Source organism: Argopecten irradians, chromosome 2 (genome assembly GCF_041381155.1).
Source record: "Argopecten irradians isolate NY chromosome 2, Ai_NY, whole genome shotgun sequence".
Lineage (NCBI taxonomy): Eukaryota > Metazoa > Mollusca > Bivalvia > Pectinida > Pectinidae > Argopecten > Argopecten irradians.
In genome coordinates, this window is record NC_091135.1 from 14776232 (window position 1) to 14799884 (window position 23653).

Sequence of the window (23653 nt, forward strand, 5' to 3'; positions counted from 1 at the left end):
GTTCAAAATGTGTTTTCAAGATGGCGGCTGTGGCGGCCATCTTTGATTTCGGATCGACCCGAAAAATAACAACACTTTGTCGGGACCATGTCAGGATCATTTCATGCAAGTTTCAGCCAAATCCCACTGGTAGAACTTGAGAAGAAGTTCAAAATGTGTTTTCAAGATGGCGGCTGTGGTGGCCATCTTGGATTTCTGTTCGACCCGAAAAATAACAACACTTTGTCGGGACCATGTCAGGATCATTTCATGCAAGTTTCAGCCAAATCGCACCGGTAGAACTTGAGAAGAAGTTCAAAATGTGTTTTCAAGATGGCGCCTGTGGCGGCCATCTTGGATTTCAGATCGACCCGAAAAATAACAACACTTTGTCGGGACCATGTCAGGATCATTTCATGCGAGTTTCAGCCAAATCGCACCGGTAGAACTTGAGAAGAAGTTTAAAATGTGTTTTCAAGATGGCGCCTGTGGCGGCCATCTTGGATTTCGGATCGACCCGAAAAATAACAACACTTTGTCGGAACTATCTCAGGATCATTTCAGCTAAGTTTCAGCTCAATCCCACTGGTCAAACTTGAGAAGAAGTTCAAAATGTGAAAAGTTAACGCACGGCGCACGGCGGACGGCGGACGGCACACGACGATGGACGAAACATGATGACTATAGGTCATCCTGACCCTTCGGGTCAGATGACCTAAAAATCAAAAGTAAAACAATATCACAACAACATATACTCATGTTTAAGGATGCATGTATTTTCTTTTTATTACTATATTTCACATTTTTAAGATGAACTTTTAATAAGGTACACCATATGATAGCAGGAAACTTGATAGGTATGAACTAACTGTTAAAAAGGTTTCCCTAATGTGGCTTTGATGCTAACATGTAGACCCTATTTCAAGTTGAATTATGGTAGGAAAGAGTTATCTCCCCTCTTCTATCATACAGACAAAGAAACGAACAATAAAGATAAAGCCTTGATAATTAACAAAAGTTAAGACATGTTTGTATCTAAAAAAGAAAGAATAATACAATGATTAAATAAAACTTTCATGATATTGTCTGAGGTTAAAGATGCTCCATCGCCGACAGAGCACAAATGATGTTCATCATGTATATGCCTAATCAACACAAAAAATAACATAAAATAATTTATTTCGCCTTTGGTGCATGCGCAATGATTTCTTCATTTCATATAAGATATAATGCCACGGGAATTTTTTCGGGATGCAATTGATTATTTTTCATAATTTTAACTTGAAGTAAAATTAGAAGCTCAAACTTTATAATGGTGGTAATGATGTAAAGTAAGTAATTTTTGTACCCAAAGAAAAATACTACATCGTCTGCTCTTGTTTTTGATAGTGAAAAAATACCATTTGTCAGCGGTAGAGCATCTTTAAGATATACCTTGTAATCGTCATCAGGAAGTAGACTAAGAAGAAGAGTGACCATCCTTTGTGGAAACTCAAACTTGACCATCCAGAAGACAAGTTCCTCTAGTAAAGTTTTGTGATTCAATGTCTGTGTCAATCCTGGCATACCAGCAAGCATTCCTTGAATGGAACAACATTTCTTCACTAAACTACATATATTTCTATATACCTCCAATAGTTTCTCAAAACAGATATATATATATACAAAGTACAAGGGTCAAAGAAGTAATATCAACAGGATTTTCCAGATGACACGGGATCCAATCAAACGGAAGTCTGTTGGATACGAATTACTTCAAATGGTAAATATGGGACAAGGAAGTAATTCCAACCGGGTGGACAAAACAAAATTGTCAAATTTTCGAGGGGATCTGCCCCTTTATCAAGACAAACAAAGCGAACAAGATTACATAATAGGATATACAAAGCACACAGATTCTTGTGTGGACTAAGTGGCATCTGAATATTCAAATAAGTTATATTCAATAGTATGAAGATTAATTCATATATATATATATTATAAGGTATCACAACAAAGTTTCCCTACATTGCTCAATGGCCATGGACAACTCAACTTCACAATTACTATCAGAAATAATGTGCAAGATTTTGATGATGATGGCATTAAATATCCATGAAATTACAGTAACTGTTTTAGTTTGATATCATTTATCATGCTGATAATCAGACCCTGCAACATGAAATATAAAAACGTGTTACCGCTAATACAAAATACTGTCACAAAAGCAGCTTGTACCTATATAGTCATCAAACACCTTAGGGTATTTCATATTTTCCACTGTGGTTTTAAACTTCTTCTGACTTTCTACTTTATACGTATTGGTCTCCTCTTCTGGATTTGTAACTGAAACAAAAAGTAGACAAATCAGAAATTATCTTACATGTACTTTATAAATCAATAATGTCTCTCCTTTACCAAATTTTTAGCTGTTTGGCCATCTTCAGGAACATGGAATCAAAAGCCTGACAAATCAGAAATTAGCAAATTTGTTTACAATGGAACCACATCTCTAGTGACCAACTCCCTATAAGGAGAGTCCCAGCTCCAAATGACTGATTTCAACACAATCCATCTGCGTATAAAGACCACTGAGCTATAATAAAGACTTGTGTTCTTTGTCCCTGGTCTTTATAGACAGGTTTGACTGTAGTCCATTTATAAATTTTGAAAATCTGTTATTCAACATATATAAATCTATACAGAGATATATATATATTTCTATTGAAATAAGTTACCCTTGATAAAAAATGAACTGAATATCAAATCAGATGACATTCTTTGTAGTGTTGGAGAACCAGGTAGTTACCAAAGAAAAAGTCGAAACAATATTTTAAAATCACTATAACTGTCAGCTGTTCATAGATACCTTCAGTAAAGGTTTTGTAGATGTCAGGGTTTGTAAGAGCATGTCCCATCACTTTCCTCATGGCTGCCCCCATGTCACTCAGACTGTGAAGAAACGTTAGATATTGTTCTGCATCCTGCATGGCCAAGGAGTAGGTGCCCTGCATGTCTACAAAATAGGACAGAGCTATTATTTGTGAACAATGAATTGAAACAAAGGAACATATGCAATAAGATTGGTATCAAAACGTCTTTTACATAAAGTGACCTGATCCCCGGTTAGTTTGAATTTCTGCAACATATATGTAAAGATCCAGAAGTCATATGATCACTGATTTATGTTTATACCACATATTATAACCATAGATTGTTCTTATCTGGTATATGTACTTTTTTATAGGTTTTAACTCATTATGCACAAACATGCATATGCATAATTAAAATGCTTAATCTGGACTCACTTTTAGTTCATACATGTATAACTAGATAACTTGGAATCTTAATGTTACTTTTTTAAAGCAAAAGTTAAATACATTCATGTTTGTGCTGTTTTAGAACACTAGAGATTCTATCACTCTCCAGACCTGTTACATGTGTGTTTAATGTGTAACATTTTTTCTTTTTTCAAAGATGCCTCAATGCTTTATCTAGTCATGGTTTATAATAACCTATATTGGAGGTGTCCCTGAGGTGGTGTATGAGACGAAGGACAACTCTAGGTAACATAGCCTCAGCGATAGCCATCAGGTCGGGAGGAGGGGTGGAGTGTTGCTTTCCACGGTTTGGTCCATGACGCGAACAAAACCTGTAAAATTGAAACAAGGTAATCCAAACATTAAATCAATAAAAGCAATTTTCAAGATGACAAATCATGAACTAATACTGTTGGGAACAAAAAAAAATGAAACATCATTTGAATAACCTTTATATGATTAATTAATGTAAATAAATTTTCTATCTATATAGCTGCTGTTAAACACTTTATTTTCATGTGATATAATTTATAGCTGCTGTTAAACACTTTATTTTCATGTGATATAATTTTTGCAAACGATAATTTCACAAAATATATCAAACATGCTTGAATTCAAATGTTACGTAGATAATTGTATATGAATGCACTAATAATGTAAGTTAAAGCTAGTGATCATGAATTGATGTATTTGTATATACCTCGAAAAATGATGAAGACACAAAAATAATGTTAAAATAAATTAGTTTAAAGTATCATATAACTATATAATAATATTGTACATATTTACCCATCTTTGTTCATCACGCTGACATCCCCACAGTCACATGCTCCCCCAGCTTTACTGCGGAACATGTTATAGTCATGTCCCTCGTGCTGGCCTGCCTGGAAACACTCGGCACACAGCGACATGCATGGCGAGATCCCGCACGTGCGACAGCGGTACGCCACGAAATTAGCCGTCCATACCAAGCCACAAATAATGGCATTGTCATATTGTTTGACTATAAACAAGAACAAAAAAATTATATTTTTTTTTCCATTTGGCTGACTGCAGACACTAATCAAATTATTTGATATTAACTTAACTTCATGTACCAGTTGGAATATATATATATATATAAATGCAGTCAAACTTGATATAAAGAACAACTTTAATAGAACGGACATCTGCCTAGGAAGGACAGACTTCAACCTGTTAAGTTTAACTTATTATAAAAATTGACCTCTGCTTAAAGAACACCTGTCTATAAAAGACACTCATCAACTCTGACATTTGGTGCAATTTACTTAAAGTGAATAGTCAGGCAAAAGAAGGCTTAAGTCGGTTAAAATGGTGTTAATATATTAAGTATAATTTCTTATGAAATAGAAAAATAAAATATTCTGTCAAAATCGCTCAGCACGCGAAGAAATTAATTAATAGTAAAGGAATCCTAAAACATCCTCCCGGCTGCCTATATTGTATCCGTGTTGACATTCCCATGTAGCCTCGCTTTCAAAATTTATTTTTAGAACAGTGTTAAATTTATATGGGGCTTTCCATAATTTCAATGGTCTAAACTGGACAAAGTAAGCACAATTTGATCGTCATTTTGATATGTTGGAACTTTTGGAAGGCCAATGAACGCATTTATACTTGTTTTCATTGCCCGACTATGCACTTTAAGTCATTGACCTCTGTATACAGGACTATTTATAAAGAACAGACTCAACCAATTTGGTGCAATTTACTATATACATGTAATGCAATCAGTACAAATGTCTCTTTCTACCCTAGATCTTAGAACTAAATTTTTGTACATATTTTCTCCTTCTGGAAAATTTGTATAATTGACCTCTGTCTAAAGGTCAGGACATTAGAATATTTTCCCAATTGACCTCTGTATAATTAAAGGACATTGGTGTTTGGTAAGCGACATCCTTTATTGACATGTTTTACTGTAAAATCATGATCAAGCAAAGCAATATAAATAACCATAGAAATTTATCCGTGAAACCAACCCATGTTCTGATCATGATGATTTCGTGATTCTCAATCAATGAAGGGTAAGGATCATTTATTTCATAAAATTAGCACTCCTGGTTGTAAAGTATATATATTCCAAATATTTCATCATTTAATTATTATGTAATTAAATTTCCGTTTATGATAATTGTCAAGATGACTCATTTTATTATACTTAACTGATTTTAACAAATGTCAATGTTGCAATAACATTGAAATAATACAAATTATGTAACTTCATATGGCTGAAATTAGACCTTTCAGAGACAATTTTCAACTTTTGTTGTAATTATTTATAGGGAAGACATTTCATGTACATGTCCTGTTTTGTAAGGTATACATGTAAGAAATTATATGAAAGATAGAAATTCTATTGAACAAAATGCATTGGGTGACTTGGAATATTTTACAGGAAATTGGTAAGATAATGGAAGGCAATTTCATGGGGCCTATAGACCTGGATTGTATGAATTTACTCCATGCAGAGTTCAGACAGTTGAAATTTCCATGGTCATGGTTTTTTTTCATAATATGATCATAAAATGAAAAAAAAAATATAAGAAAAAGGATGAATATTTAAATGACATTGCTCCCGGTGTACATGTATGGGTATAAAATAATCAGATGTAAGTTGTTAAAAGATGAAAATATGCTAACAAGTAATAAATGACAATGAAAATCAAATGTGGTAATTATATAAATGCATGACATAAAAAGTTATACATACATGTATCTTTGATTATGATTATAATGTATATTAGTGGAAGTGATGTAGTATTAAGTGTTTGTGATCATAATGCTCAAGAAGAAAGATTATAATCTCAGAAGAAGAAGCCAATAACACTGTACATTACAGTATAAACCCTTGCAATTTCTTTAAAAAATGTTGTACGCTATAAATATAACTGTGTGTTTGCATAATTTGCTACCTTCCTTATCTCCAAAGAATTTCTGCTTATCTCTGTGACATATGCACAAGTATTTATGACTCATTATATTATTGTGGCACAAACAGCATCCATACACTGACAATGCATTATGCATGCTAGCTGGTCTGCTTGATGCATCCACTTCTAAAGGGACCATAAAATATACATATGTCATGATGACATCTGTGCTGTAAAATATGTCAACAAAATGAACAACATGAAGTTTAAATGTTTGTGTTAGTTTATTCATCCAACTAGCTTTAACATAGACGTTTACATAAACAGTATACAATATAAACAAGTGCACGTGTAAATTAATGTGGTACGTATACCCCTCACTTCCTATCTAGATCTTGTGTAGGCGAGCATAAAATCGGGCAAACATCTCCGGAATGCACAACACCCTCCCCATTCAAATATGCATACTACTTGTGATATACTTTAACTGTTGTCAAGTTGATGTAACACCTGAAACACGACAGTAGAGTGATAGAATAATTACCTGTCTTGGTGAATTCGTCAAATGTGGATCCACCAGCTATCAGCCATCGACACCAATCAATCGTGTCAACATCGTCAATAGATTTGGATCTCGGATCGAATAAACTATCCAAAAGATTGTTCAGTGATTGATTACTTCCGCCTTTCCGAAAACACTCTCCTTTATAATAACTTGCAGTATTTCGTTTCCCTCTTTTCATAAGAGCTGTCACCTCTGGTCCTGGAGTAGCCATGTTGGTGTTTCCATGGCAGGACGACGGAAAGAAATTTCGACTTGTGTCCAGTTTTCAAGTGATTTTACACATGAAACTTAAATATCGTTCAGAATAAACACTTCAAAATGTTAAGCACCTTTACAGAAGTTCCATCATAACCCAGTTTCTCCAAATAACCAGCATATTTGCTGGTATTTACATTCCTCGACTGGGCACCTGTAAGGTTGTCTCAATCTTTAGGATCTCATCAGGGGTCAAGTGAAACGAAACAGCTTGATTTGATGTTAGAGTGATCTCCCTTCAACTAGTGTGTTAAGAGTCGGAAGAGTTCAGAGGTTGCAACATGGCAAATACAGATGCTCGCGATTTATTCGAAGATTTGGAATTCGTTGGGAATGATGAGCTTGTGGCATTCGCAATGGGAGCACCAGGTCGTTCGACATTGTCAGGATGCAAAGAAATAATGTTAAAAGCTACGGATTTAGCAGTGGTAATTTTTCAATATGTCAAGGTGTTCAGTAGAGAAGTTGTCTGCCCCTGGACCTGGTGCCACAGGCTGTAGCTAATGTACAAAGAAGATAACATTTGAGAAAGATTTATGAATTTGTTTAGTTTTGGGTTTACAAAATGCAATTAATCATACTATTATGATATCAATGTTGTTGACATTTCTTTTTTTTATTAATGCTTGTGAGTTGTGGACACATTTTCTGATATGGAAAATTAGCAAAGAGCCACATGTGGCGCAGGAAGTTAATTAATAAATTATAATTACTCAGTATATAATTAAATAAATCCTCTCTTATAAATTTGTGGTGTAGCAGTTTATGAAAAAAGCTTCATGATTTTACTGTTACAACTCAATTTTCTTGAATTTCATATTTAAAGAAATCATATTTAGAGTTTCCGTTTATACAAATTTGTCATTGACATTTCGTGACGTCACTGCGATCATCCTTAAATTCTAAATGATGATTTGAAATAAAATGTGGTCCCTTAGAAATTGCTGATTGTGATAGCTTAGAAAAAGTATTGTGTCAGTATAAATACAATGTCTCTGACGTCAATATTACAAGTATTAGTTGTGCAAGTTAAAATTTAAAATTTAAGAGACTTTTTGTTTTATTCCGCATAATAATCCAACCAATTATATACATACATTTCTTTTTTGTTATGATATTTTGTAGGTGACTTTTTTTGTAATAATACATTGATTCATTTCTTTTTAAATTTCTAGACTTACATTATACATAATCTTTTACTTTTAGTTATACCATACATTTTTTTTTTTTTTTGTAGAATGACTTGTCCCAGGAAAGGTATGTGTTCCAGTATGGTCCACGTCAGGGAGATCCAGAGTTCCTGGATCAGCTGGCAAAATTCTTGTCTGAACAGTATGGAGATAGCAACATTTCCAGGTATTAATTAATAAGCAAATACATACTTGTTTTAAACTAAATGTATACACTTGTTTTGATGATTGCATGATAAACATTTACAAAAGTGTTGACCTTTTGTTCTAGTGGGGATCTCATGGTGACCTTTTGTCACAATGCTGCACTTATGGTGACCTTTTGTTGCAATAGTGACCTCATGGTGACCTTTTGTTACACTATATTGACCTCATGGTGACCTTTGTTACATTGGTGATTTCATGGTGACGTCTTGTTACTGACTGTGGTAACATTGTTGTGACCTTTTGTTACAGGGGTGACCTTATTGTGACTTTTTGTTACGGTGGTGACCTCATGGGGAACTTTTTTTAAAGTTGTGAGCTCATGGTGACCTTTTGTTATAGTAGTGATCTCATGGTGATCTGTTGTTATGTTAGTGGTGTAATAATATTGGTTACCTCATGTTGACCTTTAATTTAAGTGGTGACCTCATAGTGACCTTTTTGCTACAATGTTAACCTTAAATGGTGATTGATTACTATATCAGTGACATTTTGTAGATGCAGTTTCACTGTGACCTGCTTTAGCTTCATAGCTTATATATATATATATATATATACAGACATGTTTCCTCTAATTGTGATGTTTTAAGGCATAGATATTTGATATTAAATTATGTAATCTCTTATACCTGGAATATTGAAAATGTAAACTTAAGGATATTTGCATTTTATTCCAAGCTAATATAGAATCCAGGAAGAATTTCTGTACAACCATTATTACAGGAGAAACTTGATGGTAACTGCTGGTGCCACACACGGTATCCATCTGGCAGCCACTGTCCTGTTTCAACAAGACATTCCGGTGTTTGTGGAGGATCCTACCTACTTTATAGCCATTAAGATGTTAGAGAAAGATCTGGGCAGGTCTGTTATTCCAGGTAAACATCAGGAGACTTGATACTTCTTTGTAGTTTGCCATTTAGTATTGAACTTACAAAAACGGCTACTGTCAAAATTACTGTTGCAATTTTAAGCCAGTCATATTATTTTTCTGTGAAAAAAAGTTTTATATTTTGTTAATAATGCAAAAGAAAACCATGTGTATAACTTGTAGGTATGGTTATGTATGCTCAGTCGATGAAAAGATTGAAAAATAATAGAGCATTTTTATTAGGGGATGAATACAACAAAGCTACAATATTTAGCCTACTATTATCTTCTATTCATTTGTCTGTAAACAAATTTTGTAATTGGTGGGTTTTTTGTATTTCTCTGAAAATATTGAGGATGGGCAAGTTTTTTTTTTATTTCTTTCATTGTGCATATTACATCTTAGAACACATGACATGCTGTACATGTGTGTATCAAATGTTTCAAAGGAAGAAGGAAACACAGAGAAAAGATCCTGTTGATTGTCCTAATGAACTGACATAGACCATTCAATGGTAGCCTATATTGTATAACAAGATCTGGAACCAGAAATAAGTAAATTAAAGTTTAGTTGCAACTGTGTTCAATATGATATTGTATTCTTTTCAGTTAAATATTTTGTACAGTTGTTATTGTAAAATAAATGAAAAATTGCAATTGAACAATTAGTTGAAATTAAAAGTCATTGAAATATTTGTAATCCAGTGTATGATAGAGGTAATTTCATCAACATTCCTTAACTTTAAGGGATTTCTTAAAGGCCCACTACCTTTCCGGAGCAAAATTTAAAGGTTTCTAAAAATCATAGATAACATAAGAAAATATATATCGATGGCCTAAGATGAGGTTATAACATGAAGCTTATGCAAGATATCCTGCGTAATATATGATAACATTTGGGTTGCATTTCGCTGTTTTGCCTTCTGGGGCAGTGATAATCAACTACCGCGCCGCATTTAGGACGATGGCGGGAAACATAAGACGTCCCGCGTTATGAAATTAACATTTTATTTATTTAAATTAAATTGTTCAGAAGGTGATGATAAGTGTAGCATTACCGGTAAGTTGATAACTTTTGCGACTCTACAAAATTATCAATCGCGTTTTACATTTCTATTTTAAAAATTAAAAGGCGTTTCGGAAAGGTAGTGGGCCTTTAATTTTAAATTTTCCATAAAAAAATTCAGACACATTTACCTGAGAATACATTTTGTCAATCATTTTACTTTATTCTACACACGATGTTACCTGTTAACTGTCATTATTTAGTTCCTGTTGGGGAAGATGGTGTAGACTTGGACAAATTTGAGGAACTCCTGAAGGAACACCGACATAAAGCTGGAGACAAAAGTACATGGAAATGTCCTTTCTGGACCATGATGTATCTAATGACAGTGTATAACAACCCTAAAGGAAACTGCCCGTCACCAGGTAATCTGTTTTATTACTGAAAGAAAAAGAGGGTGAGAGGGGGGAGAAAGAGGGAGAGAATGAGATCTGTTTGTTTGATTGGGATTTTAACATTCTTTTTACAGCCAGGGTCATTTAAGGACGTGGTAGCTAGATTTATTGATGGAGGAATTAAGTTGGAGTACCTGGAGAAAAACCACCAACCAGCAGTCAGTACCTGGCAACTGACCCACATGGAACCCAAACTCGTGACCAAGAGGTGGATTGAGGGCTTGCAATAATATGTTGGGACATCTTAACCACACCAAGCTCCTTGATATTGATAAATTTTGAAGTTTCACACTTACTCTCACCAATTTTTTTCATCTAATTTACCCGATCAGCTAGAACGAATATACGTACCCGGCCTACTAAGCTTATACCTTTCGGACGGGTACGAATCGGTCCCTATTTGTCGTAGTGGAGCACTGCCTCCGAAAATCACTCGGGCACAGTTTTCTATACTTTTTGGTAGGTTTCCAATTATTTTATGCATATACATGCATTAACATATTATTTTTTGTCCAAAACAAACATAACTAACATTCCTAATATCTACCATACCGCTCACAAGACGTCAAATTCACAATTTGTGGACTTGCCATATAAATTCATTTCAGAAAGACCTTCATGTGTATTATGTAAAAAAAAAAATCCTTTGATGAGAATTTTATATTTTATGTGGTTCAGTTTTATTTCCTAGTAGGTAAGCGATATCAAACAAGTACGATATAAAATGCAAAAGAAACGTTTTATAATGGTTTTCATAATCATTTCTTTGCTCCATTAGCAGTAATAGGCACCAATTGTAGCTCTAAGATGACACAATTTTCTGTCTAAAAAGTCTTTTGAGCTACAATATTGCAGGGCTACCGATCAGCTAATGGTGAGTGTTTTACATCTACAGACAGGTGTTAGAAGCTGATAGAGTGGCTGGCCAGAGAGCATGATGTTCTATTGTTTACTGAGGATGTGTACAACCTACTACATTATGGTGATGGAACCCCTCCCTCCCAGGCTCCTGTCTTACGATGTCAGGTAAAATAATAATAAACTGTCCCTCCATTCCTGTCTTGTAATGTCATGTTCTAAGATTTTTCTTTTTTAGATAAGTAAGTAGATTAGGCTTTTTTTACTGCATTCTCTGTTTATGGCAGCTGACTAAACTGATTAAATTCATCCCCGAAGACACATTTAGACTCTTCTTAATCAAAACTAGACAAGTCCATTATGAAATTTGAGTTTGAATGGAGGTTAAAGCAACCAAACATATAATATTGCTCATCTCCATACATTCTCTCCTTCCTTTCCATTAGACCAGTCAATCTAGCCATGAAAATAGCTGAACCTCAAACTAATTGCAACAGAAGCAACTATGCATTTTTCTTACTCCTTGATATGTAGTAAATGATATATAAAAATTCCCAAATAATCCCAAAAGGGGAAAATTGAAAAATATCAGCTTTTCTAAGACATATATATAGCCTTACAGATAAGCACTGTAGATTAAGGGGGTAGGGTAATAAAATTATTATTTCTTGGAAAGTATTTATATGTATACATTATATACTTGCAATAATACTATAAAGATAGATTAAACTTTGTGTTGATATTTTTTTTCAGTAAAAATCATTTTATTATGAAGGTCAAATAAAGGTCAAAACTGCCAAATTGGTGAAAAAATGATGAAAAACCAGCAGTGTTTTCAGATGTACTCTCTTGTAGGTTTATAAAGCATTATATCACTTACATTTTCATCTTTGCACAAAGTTAAAATAAATTAATACAAACTACAAAATATTACCCTGGCAACAATATAATGTCCCATTACATTGTTAGCTCACCTCTGGAGCTTACAGAATCGCTTTTGTGTCAGTGTCGGCATTGGGAATCCCATCTTAAGGTTTTGGTTGTGTGTTGTAATATATACTGCTATTCTTAACAACTGACATTTAATTCTACAATATTCTTGGATTTAAATTGTTGTGATAAGTATGGACAAGCATTTAAAGAAGGGCAATGCTGGATTTGGAGAATTTCAAGAGGCCCAATTGGCTAAAGTAGGCAGGTTAAGGTTTTGTGCAATTGGCCGAAGTAGGCAGGTTAAGGTTTTGTGCAAGTGTTGAAATACTGTTATCTATCACAGCTGACATTTATTTCTGCAATAATTTTGGTTTATAATTGTGGTATATGGACAATGACTTAAAGGGGGAAATGCTGGATTTTGAAATTCCAAAAGGCTCAATGGACCAAAAGGTTAAATTACATAATGACATTGCTATAATTTATACTTTGGCCAAAGGGATTTCTTTGATGAAGGTAGTCTAATACTAAGGTTGTATCTTTCCCTTTGTGTTGGTCATTGGCTATATAATTGACCTCAGTGGTGTGATAACTAAAATCACATAAAAATGAACATTAACTACAGAATAACTATTTATTAATTACCATATCCACCGTAATTAGCGCCCAGTGCACTTACAAATTATAACAAATGGAAATGCTGTTGTAAATTTGTTCTGATGACGATTGGCCTAGCCATCCGAAACATGTAACCTAATAAATACCCACAAATTCATGGAATCTTTGGTGTTGATGCTCCATCCTTCTTCATACTTGTAAATTATAACAAAGATTAAAGGAGGCGCTTATTAGGTAACGAAAATGTAAGTTGTGGACAAAAAACCTCTAACAAAAGTCAGACATACTTTTACTCTTTCCACACTCATGGCACATTAATCTGTCACAGTAAACATACATATGCCTTCTTTCCTTTGATTACACATTAGTAGGTAATGATTCACATGTGGAAGACTCACAAGTTCATGTAATATGGAATACGATGCCTGTAAGCATCACACAGTTGTAAAACATCGTAAAATTTATGGGATGACGGGGGCATTTATATAACTTCAGCATTAAGGGAGGGGGACGACTGGTTCACCCGTCAGTATGATATCTTCGGCGGCATGCTTCAGTGATATAATACTATAAAAAGGCCAAGACTTCCACTATACATCACGAATAAACCACAGTCTCCCAAAATCAAACAAACAAGCAAGCAAACAAACAAACTGACAAACAAATCAATTCCTCCAGAAGAAGAGAGGGGGGCGCCAATTACGTCGAATTCAGTATGTATATAAAGAACTAAAATGAATAAGAAGCGGAACCAATTTTTGACGTCAAATTGTTTAAATGTAATTAGCGGAGTGATGTGACAGTATTTTCCTTGTACCAGTAACTTATCTATAAATAATACAGCTTCATGTATAGTGGTTTGTGTCATGGGGATTAGTTGTGGTCTACAACATTACGTTGACGTTGTATAAAGTGATATTCTAAAAAGTAAGAACGGTTTATATTTTTGGGGGAAACCTACTGGTTACATTATACGTTAACTTCCATATGTACATATGTGTAGAAAAGCGAAGTTCAATTTTCATCTATACTTTAAAATAAACTTTATTCAAATTTAATTACGATCAGACTTGGGACCAGAGAAATAATTCGTTCTAACAGAAATTCGATATAGAGTTTCTGAAACTATAAGTTCATTAAAGTCATAGGCCGATTGCACCCCAAATCAACGTAGTTATCAAGCTAACTCACAAATTCCTAAGTCAGCAACAATGTGTTCTATGGCAGATTTTCCATTATCGATGATTAATTGTACACTTGTTTGATCGTATTTGATTTTCCATTAATTAATTCCCCCTTTTTTTTATTCATCACTGTGTGTATTTACTACTTATTCAGAGCTACATATATATGCCCTTTGACATTTGTTTGTTGAAATATGTATTTCATTTGCTTGATATTGTTGTTTCTGTTATTAATAAGAAGGTGTAAGAGTCTCTAACATGATGACTAGTTTTCCCTGTAAAGTCATTTTTCAATATGTATCCATAAAGAACATGTAGAAGTTGATTATCATATATGTACATGTAGATTAATTGAAAACATACATACATGTACATCCCCAACCCGGCAAGTTCCCTTTTTAATTTGGCTTCTTCCAGTTTCATTTCTTAACATTTCCTCAAACATATAAATGCTCTGATTGGACATTGTTTTACCGTCTTTGTGAATTTGATAACCGAACTCTGCTAAAAGAGATTATACAAAAGTTTTACCACACAAATTAGCATTTAATTGTGGTTTAAAGGAGCCCCATAGGTCCATTAAATATCGTAGATTTTAATCAAGCTTTATTAGAGCTTTATGCTCCATTAACTTTAATGGACGTTTGTGCAACATCATATTTTCTGGAAATGACGTCATCAAGTTAATGACGGTTTAATGAAGGTTTAATCCTCGATTAACTTTTAATAGACCTTTGAACAACTGGCCCCAGTAGATAAATATATACATGGAACTAACTGACCATTAGTATCTGTTATATGTAGAGCTATGACACATATTCAGTAATAAAGTGGCAATAAAGTAAAATAATTTCTGAAATAAAAGAAAATAGTACATATAAAATACACAGTTAGAAACCAAAACAATAATGAGGTCGCAAACATCCAAACCACTCTTCGGAATAAGAATTAAATATTGAATTTTTATCGGAAATATGTGTAAAATGGAAATTTTGATCAATATCGCGCTAGTACAAACAGGCTTCCATACTTTTTTTCGTCAATGAAACAGGGTTATTAAAACTGGCACACTTTTAAAACTTAAATACATAGTATTGACAGAACCATTACTCATTAAAGATAAATTAAAGCATAGACTACACTGGCAAAATATCGAAATTCAGATATGTTTTATTTTACATAAATACAGTTATGTTGTCGTCATTTTGTACTTCTGTTGGGTAGGAGTTACGTCACCGATCGCTAACCATTTCAACACTTAAACACATCTGTGAAGCACATGGTATTATGTATAATATAACTTAAAATAATCATGAACTTTGCTCACACTATCATAAAACCTGCCAAAGATGCACGATTGTCAATAATCAACGCTTTTGTTTATGTAAATTTTATTCGTGTGTCCACTCATGCCAACATTGTAGCTCTTTTCCGCCTCCTTTGTGGAACTCTTCCGATCTACGGCGGCCCATATGGGACACATTTACCGGCGGTGTAGATGACTTTATAAATAGGTAAAATTACCCACTTTCCCCTTATGGGATTTTTTGGGAATTTTTATCAGTTACTTATAGTCGAAATCTAAAAACATTCCAACAAAAATAATTTCTGTTGCAATTAGTTTGATGTTGAAACCTAGTTTGACTGGTTTCCATGTACAGTAAAACCTGCCTTAACAAACACCTCTGTATAATGACCACCTGTTTATTAAGACCACATTATTTGTTAATACATGTTGCAGTATAGTACATAAAAGCTGTGTGGCTATAAAGAGTATTTTGTCATTGTTTTTTCTTTGGTAGTATTTATAGAATGGTATGATAGTAGGTTAAAATCAATCAAATTAAAATGTCTATATCGCTCTGCATAGACCATCAGATCCAGTCTAGGGGTACAACATAGAAGATACTGGTACAATAAGAAGTTTTGTCTGGCAGGAAAAATGACTAATTAAACAGCTTATAAATGTAATACCTTCAGTCACAAAAAGAAACCTTTCAAGGTTTGGAGAAAATGAATTTCTTCATGTCATGTAAGAAGACTAACAAAGTTTCCTTTAAACTGTATATTGTTTCAATGTAATGTCCATAAATCCAGTGATGAACCCAACTACCTGGGCTGTGTTATTTCCAATGGGACGTTCTCAAAGATTTTTGCACCTGGACTGCGCCTTGGCTGGATGGAAGGACGTCCTGGGGTTGTCGAGTTGCTTTGGGCAAGGTAATCTTGTGTGTATTCTTGTTAACAGTCAGGGTTCATATTGATGCTGCTTTTCCTACTTTTCCTTATATCTTTTGCTCAAATATAATTAACCTTTTGATAGAATTGCATGCCATGTGAAGCAGAACATCTGTCTCAAAGAAAAGTCAAAGGTCTTTGTGTGGTCACAAAACTGAAATATAACCATCTGAAAGAATAACATGCTATCTGGATCAGAACACCTGTCCCCAAGTAAAGTCAAAGGGGTTTGTGTGGAATCAAGCTCAAAGGAACATGACATCAATTACCTATGATTCTTACATGCTCATACATACAAATGTACACAGGCAAACTTTCCCTCACATGAAATTCACATAAAAATTTTTATGTGAAATACATGTGAATTTAACATGAAATTCATGTGAAAATGTTCACATATAACTCACTGGTTCATGTGAAATTCATGTGAAGATATATAGCATGTGTATATATTACTTTAGTAAGGTCAAATTTCATTTTGTACCTTTTCTCTAATTTATTTTCCAACATTAGTATGGAAAGGTCCAAACTGACTCTTTTGTGATTTGTTGATGAAACCAGCATTTTCTGGACATATACTTTAAAACACTAAATCTTGATATATCAAAATAAAACACAATTTATTTGATAAAGAAGCTGTAATGAGTTGATACCTATATACATGTATTCTATTGATGGTAATACCTGTACAGTTCTACAGCCTGGAGTGGAGGGAGTTTTAACCATTACACGTCGAGGGTGATGTCAGCAGCCTTACAGAGTGGCCTACTGTCAGACCATCTAAATCATCTATGCAGAGTGTATGGGGTAAGGGTTTTGCCTGGAAGATGGTTTTACCCATCCATATATGTATATGAAATTTAATCATGGTTGAAATATTATATTTAAATAGAATGAACATTTGTATAATATATATTGTACATATTAACGGGAATGGAAATTTGTAAAATATGTTTTGTAATTACTGCATCACCTTTTCCAGGAGAGAATGAATCTTCTATGTGAAGCTTTACCTAGACATTTACCTGAAGGGTGCCACTTTATAAAACCTAAGGTAGGTACACATATTTATTGATTAATTCAACAGTCACTTGAAGCGATAACCAATAGATCAGCTTAATATAATGTCCATATTTTTCATGATACAATTTGATCAAAGATAATATATTACATTTTTTTCAGGGAGGTTTCTTTACATGGGTATCATTACCTGACAAGGTGGATGGAACGGCATTGCTTACTCTGGCGAATAGTAAACACAAAGTAAACTTCATTGCAGGTCAAAGGTCAGTCTACTTTTTTACCTTTGCATGACTTTCCACTGTGAATGCATTGTTTTAATTTTTAAGATGATCAATATGCCTTACAAAGGTAATCATTTTCACCTTAATAAATATAGCACAGCATGTACTATTATACTCATTATTTTAAGCATGAACTCTAGATATCATCTAAAAAACATAATAGAGGCTTGATATAATTGTTAGGGAAATCATATTTGTTCAAAGCAAGGATTTAATTTATAAGTGAAAGGGATTCATCACTGTCTCTTTACACTACTAAACACCACGGGAGACGCCTATGAACCTGGAATAAAAACCATTTTCTCAACAAATACTTGTGTTATTGCGTCAAAAGAAACACCAATGTAAAGTTTATTCAATTTTACAACGTTTAGTACTTGCTCTAAGGCCGGAAGAATTAGAAGAATTGTCTTAGAATTTCATAAAAAAAAATGAGAGCTTATGAAATGAAGACCCGCTTCAGAAAGTAAGACGGTAAGCCTGGCACCCGCAAGCTACGTTAAAGGATGCGCCGGCGGATATCTAAAGGAAATCAGTCGTCGTCCAACGTCACGGTCATTGCACAAACAAAAAAACTCTTGTGACCTATTTGTCCAAAACCCCAAGTAAAAGATTCTTCTCACTTAAAAGTCCTTGGTTCAAAGTAATTATATATTTTACCTTTATATACATACTTTTCAGGTTAACTTCAACATTTCTTTCAATTACTACATGTACCTTTGCTTCGTATGTTCGCATAAATTTTTGGCACATCAGAATTTGACTTTAAATTGTTTTCTATATAAGTTTTGCAATATAACACCATTTATTGTTTTACTTACAGCACTTCACCTACTGGTAGTTACAAAAACTGTATCCGTCTGGCTATTAGTTACTGTGATACCGCAGAGATTGAGGATGGTGTGAGACGGCTCGGCAAAGCTATAGAGGAATACATGTTAACGTCTTGATCGGTATTGTTCTAGAAAATCTGCTCAATTACTCCCAATACATCGCAATGTGGAATTTCCCTTCTTCTTGAAAGAAGTGAACACTTAATATATACCAGTGTATAATTATTCATTTTATAAAATAGGAATATTTATTCAGGAAATATTATTATAAAATACGCAATGTGATATATAAGTATAAATTATAATACAAGTGCTATATAAATACAGTTTTTGTCTTGCCTGCGACACATAGGTATGACTATGTCAGCGTCGGTGGTGTCGGTGTCCGGAAAGGGTTTCCATGCAATAACTTAAATATTTATTGTCTGATTTCAACCAAATTTGGTATATTGCTTTACATGCATGAGACCTCGGAAGAATTTGATACTGGTCAAAATCCGTCAATATTTGAAAGAGTTATGGGACTTTAAAATCGTCAAAACAAATAAATCCATGGTTTCCGCTTGATAACTTGAGTATTTATTGTCCGATTTCAACCAAATTTGTTGTATTGCTTTATATCATTGAGATCTCAGATGGGTGTGATACTGGTAAAAATATGTTTTCTAAAGTAAATAACTATTTTTTGTGATGTTTTACATTGCATTTACAACATATTTATCCCCCGCCCAACGATATTCAAATGGGTTCCGTCCGTCCGTCCGTCCGTCCGTCCGTACGAATGGTTTCCGGAGCATAACTCTAAAACCAGTAGAGATATTTCCACAAAACTTCATACACACATTGGCCTTATGGTCTAGTAGTGCATTTTGCTATTTTTAGGTTTTCATTTTTTGCATTTTTCCGTAACCATGGAAACATTGCTGAAAATATTATATTTTTGTATCAGTTTCGTTTCGGAGCATAACTCTAAAACCAGAAGAGATATTTCCACGAAACTTCATAGACACATTGGTCTTATGGTCTAGTAGTGCCTTTTGCTATTTTAAGGTTTTCACTTATTGTACTTTTTTCTGTAACCATGGAAACTTTGCTGAAAATAGCAGATTTTTTGTGTAAGAATCGTTTCCGGAGCACAAAAAAAAAAAAAAAAAAAAACTCAAAAACCAGCGGAGAGACTCTAATTTCCATGAAACTTCATAGACACATTGTTCTTATGGTCTAGTAGTGCCTTTTGCTATTTTTAGGTTTTCATTTTTTGCACTTTTTCTGTAACCATGGAAACATTGCTGAAAATATCAAATTTTTGGACCAGGTTCGTTACCAAGAGATAGCAAACTCTAAAACTTTGCAGAGATATTTCCATGAAACTTCACAGACACATTGTTTCTTATGGTTTAGTAGTGCCTTTTGCTATTTTTAGGTTTTCATTTTTTGCATTTTTTCCGTAACCATGGAAACATTGCTGAAAATATCATATTTTTGTACCAGGTTCGTTCCGGAGCATAACTCTAAAACCAGAAGAGATATTTCCACGAAACTTCATAGACACATTGGTCTTATGGTCTAGTAGTGCCTTTTGCTATTTTAAGGTTTTCACTTTTTGTACTTTTTTCTGTAACCATGGAAACATTGCTGAAAATGGCAGATTTTTGTGTAAGAATCGTTTCCGGAGCACAACTCTAAAACCAGCAGAGATATTTCCATGAAACTTCATAGACACATTTTATGTAGGACTTCTAATTTTGTATTATGCTCTACTCTTTCTTTAATATCCATGCAGTAAAACTCAGATATATCAAACTCAATTACTATGAACATTCACTTAATTCCTATGTAACTCGTCGCTGTTTAAAACAAATAAAAAATCACACTGTTAGCTGCTGAACTTTGTTAAAGCTAAGATCAATTCTGGTATTTTTCAAAGAAGCAAATGTTTTCAAAGTTGGTTTCACTTTGTTAAAAAAAAACCCATAAATATGTTTTGTATATATTCTTCAATTGCAGTTGGGTTTTAAAATACTCTCCCTATACTCTTACTAGCATATAAAATTAATGCATTAATTGATATAGCTCTCCATTGGCGGGGGATCTGAATGACTATGTCCTTGTTTGATATTACTTTTGGTTGATATGGAATGTAAGTGTGATCTGGATAAATTCACATTGTATTAACAATTTATTTTCATAAAGTAATGATTGGATCTAGATTTCTGATTTCTTGATTCATGCACTACATATATATGTTAAAATTGCTCGTTTATCAAAAAGCACATACTTTACAGTGCTGTAAATGGATTGATATTTGTATTTGGATTTTTTTTTCTCTTTGAATTTTGTGGTAAAAGATGCAGATTTATATTTGAAATATAGATGTGCAACTATTTCTTTATCAAAGGTCCTGACAAAAAGTTGTTTTTATGTAGTAGTTTTAGTTTATATACTACATTTTATACAGTCACAAATATATATATATGGAGTATATTTTTTGAAGATTTTGCATTTATGAAAACTTAAATTGTTAAATCTCTTTTTTATCTTATTGAAAACCATATCATAAAGATAATGTTCAAATGACACATTCTATGTAGAGTTGTCATTTTATATAAAGTGTACATTTTACTTTTATTGCAGTTCATTGGAATTTCTTAGTTTTTAATGAATTTGTGCTGCTTATTCTATATCCTAAATTTAATTGTTATGCCATACCCGTAACTTAGTGACTTATTATATTTGATGTTTTTATACACACATATGTAATCAGCTAAATATCATTTCTATATCTATGATTTTTTCATTATTTAAATTATTTTAATTAAGCTTAAAATCCAAGTTATTTTTTGTGTTATTTCGGATTTTAGATACGTAAGTTATGTGAAGTATGATATGTGCTTTGATCTATTTGCCTTGAAGAGGTTGAGGATTATTGTCATTTTATTGTGCAATTGGTACTATGTATCACTAATGACGTTGTCCTTTAGTGTTTCAAGTTTTATAATAACCAATTGCGATACAGCATATAGGCAACAATATACATAATTATTTTAAATCAAAATTCACATATAATATACAAGATGGCGGAGGACAATCCCATACACATAAATATATAAAGAATACCTTGACGTGTAAGTTCGTAACAAACATCTTAATAAAGGAGGAACATTACAAAAAATAATTAATGTATTTGCGACGTCACCACATATGTGACGTCATAAAAGTACACTTCAAAAAATAAATAAATAATCATTCATCAATGATTAAATAGCTAGGTGTTAAATAAATGTACAGTTAAGTCAACTTTCGTTATAACGTTACACAGAGAGGAGATTTTTCCTTATTTCCGAAGCATGAAACAAATATTTACTCAATTTATTTAAAATTTTTACACTTTTACATGAAAACAATTCTCTAAGCTTGTAAACACTCGGATGTCGGTAATAATACTGCTTGATATGTGTCCTTCTTAAATCAGAATATGCAGGACAAAGTAAAATAAAACCTCGTCCTCAACATCATTCTTATCACAAACTGTACATACTCTCTGACTCCTGTGAATGTTACTATAGCACAGATTCTATATTAAGCCTGTGTCCTTGCATCCGGAATTTACTCAATAAATTTTTAAATCTAGGGTTAATTGGCTTAGTTTAATAATACTGAATACAAAAGGTATCGGCGATATGCTTTATATAAAAAACATTTGGATGAAACATCAAAGGCACTGCGTAATTCTTGAATGAATACATCATGGACACGTTAAGCATACAATAGCAAAAATTATTTTCATTTAGTACATATTGCCTAGTCCAAACATAACTAAAACCCAAATTTCAAAGTTCATGTTTAACATGATGAACCCAATTAACTTTGCAATTAGGTTTTCTTACATTCAACTCAACTAATGCATCGCAACATGATTTTAAAATACAGTTACTAGTATTTAGAATTTTCAACCAATGTTTCATTATGGATATCTTACGTTGCACATACGAAGAATATCTCCCAGTTTCAAAGTACACCATGGAAGTATTGACCGTTCTCTTAATGTTTAAAAGATCTTTAAGAAAAAGAAGATTGATTTTTTCAATTTGCGGCACTACATTATGTCCCCAAACTTCACTTCCGTAATTCAATATACATGCAACATATGTATCAAATAATGAAATTTTAGTCTCAGTATTAAGGGCGAAATCTTTCATTTTCCTTTTCAAGTTATAATATGCTTTCCTTCCTTGTGATGCCAATATATCTTGTGTCACAGTCAATTTCCCATTATAGTTAAAATCAGGCCAAGATAACAAAACTTATCAACAATTTCGATAGGTTTACCTTTAAACGTCCAATTTTCAGAAAGCGACATTCTTTTCCTTTTCCTAAATACAACAATTGTAGTTTTATCCGTATTAACATTTAAATTCCATTTCTCTGTGTATGTCTGTAAACAATCAAGCATATACTGGAGATCGGTAGCATCTTCCGAGAATAAAACTGTGTCGTCTGCATACATGAGCATAAAGAGGTTAATCAACTGTAATGAATAACTTTGACAATTGGAATTTAAAAAATTACTTTCCATATCATTAACAAATAATGAAAAAAGTATCGGAGATAACGATTCCCCTTGTAATAAACCGACATGTATATCGAACATAGCAGATAATTTACCATCCAATTTCACACATGAGCGAACATTATCATAAATTGATTTAATTACATTAAGCAGTCTACCTCTGACACCACTACTCCAAAGTTTATACCATGAATTGTGGTGCGTTACACTATCAAAAGCCTTACTTTAATCAATAAAAGCACAGTAAAGTTTCTTATTTTGTTCTATAGAATTAATAATTAAACTGTGTAACGCGAAAATAGCGTCCCTGGTACCAAAACCTGGCTTAAAACCGAACTGAGCATCGGATATAATATTTTCAAGTGTACTCCATTTAACAGCCGTTTATTTAACAACGA

The 23653-nt window shown here is 33.3% G+C and overlaps 2 protein-coding genes across 2 annotated transcripts in view; one reads left to right on the forward strand and one right to left on the reverse strand.

The window, feature by feature from the left end:
* The window catches only part of LOC138314558 (E3 ubiquitin-protein ligase ubr3-like), a 32182-nt gene extending 24924 nt beyond the window's left edge, over window positions 1–7258 (reverse strand). The window contains exons 1-6 of the mRNA XM_069254946.1: window positions 6717–7258; window positions 4068–4281; window positions 3474–3610; window positions 2828–2974; window positions 2197–2304; window positions 1414–1559 (exon numbers count right to left, since the gene is read on the reverse strand). Coding sequence (XP_069111047.1) covers window positions 1414–1559; window positions 2197–2304; window positions 2828–2974; window positions 3474–3610; window positions 4068–4281; window positions 6717–6948 — 984 coding nt within the window. The 5' untranslated portion in view covers window positions 6949–7258. The remainder of the gene's footprint in view (window positions 1–1413; window positions 1560–2196; window positions 2305–2827; window positions 2975–3473; window positions 3611–4067; window positions 4282–6716) is intronic.
* On the forward strand, window positions 7241–19813 carry LOC138314559 (uncharacterized). The gene is given in 11 exon segments (XM_069254947.1): window positions 7241–7420; window positions 8230–8348; window positions 9110–9264; window positions 10526–10687; window positions 11613–11713; window positions 11715–11743; window positions 16408–16530; window positions 17241–17355; window positions 17531–17602; window positions 17731–17834; window positions 18676–19813. Coding segments are annotated over 11 exon segments (1254 nt in total). The 5' UTR covers window positions 7241–7273; the 3' UTR covers window positions 18803–19813.
* Window positions 19814–23653: the final 3840 nt, after the last annotated feature.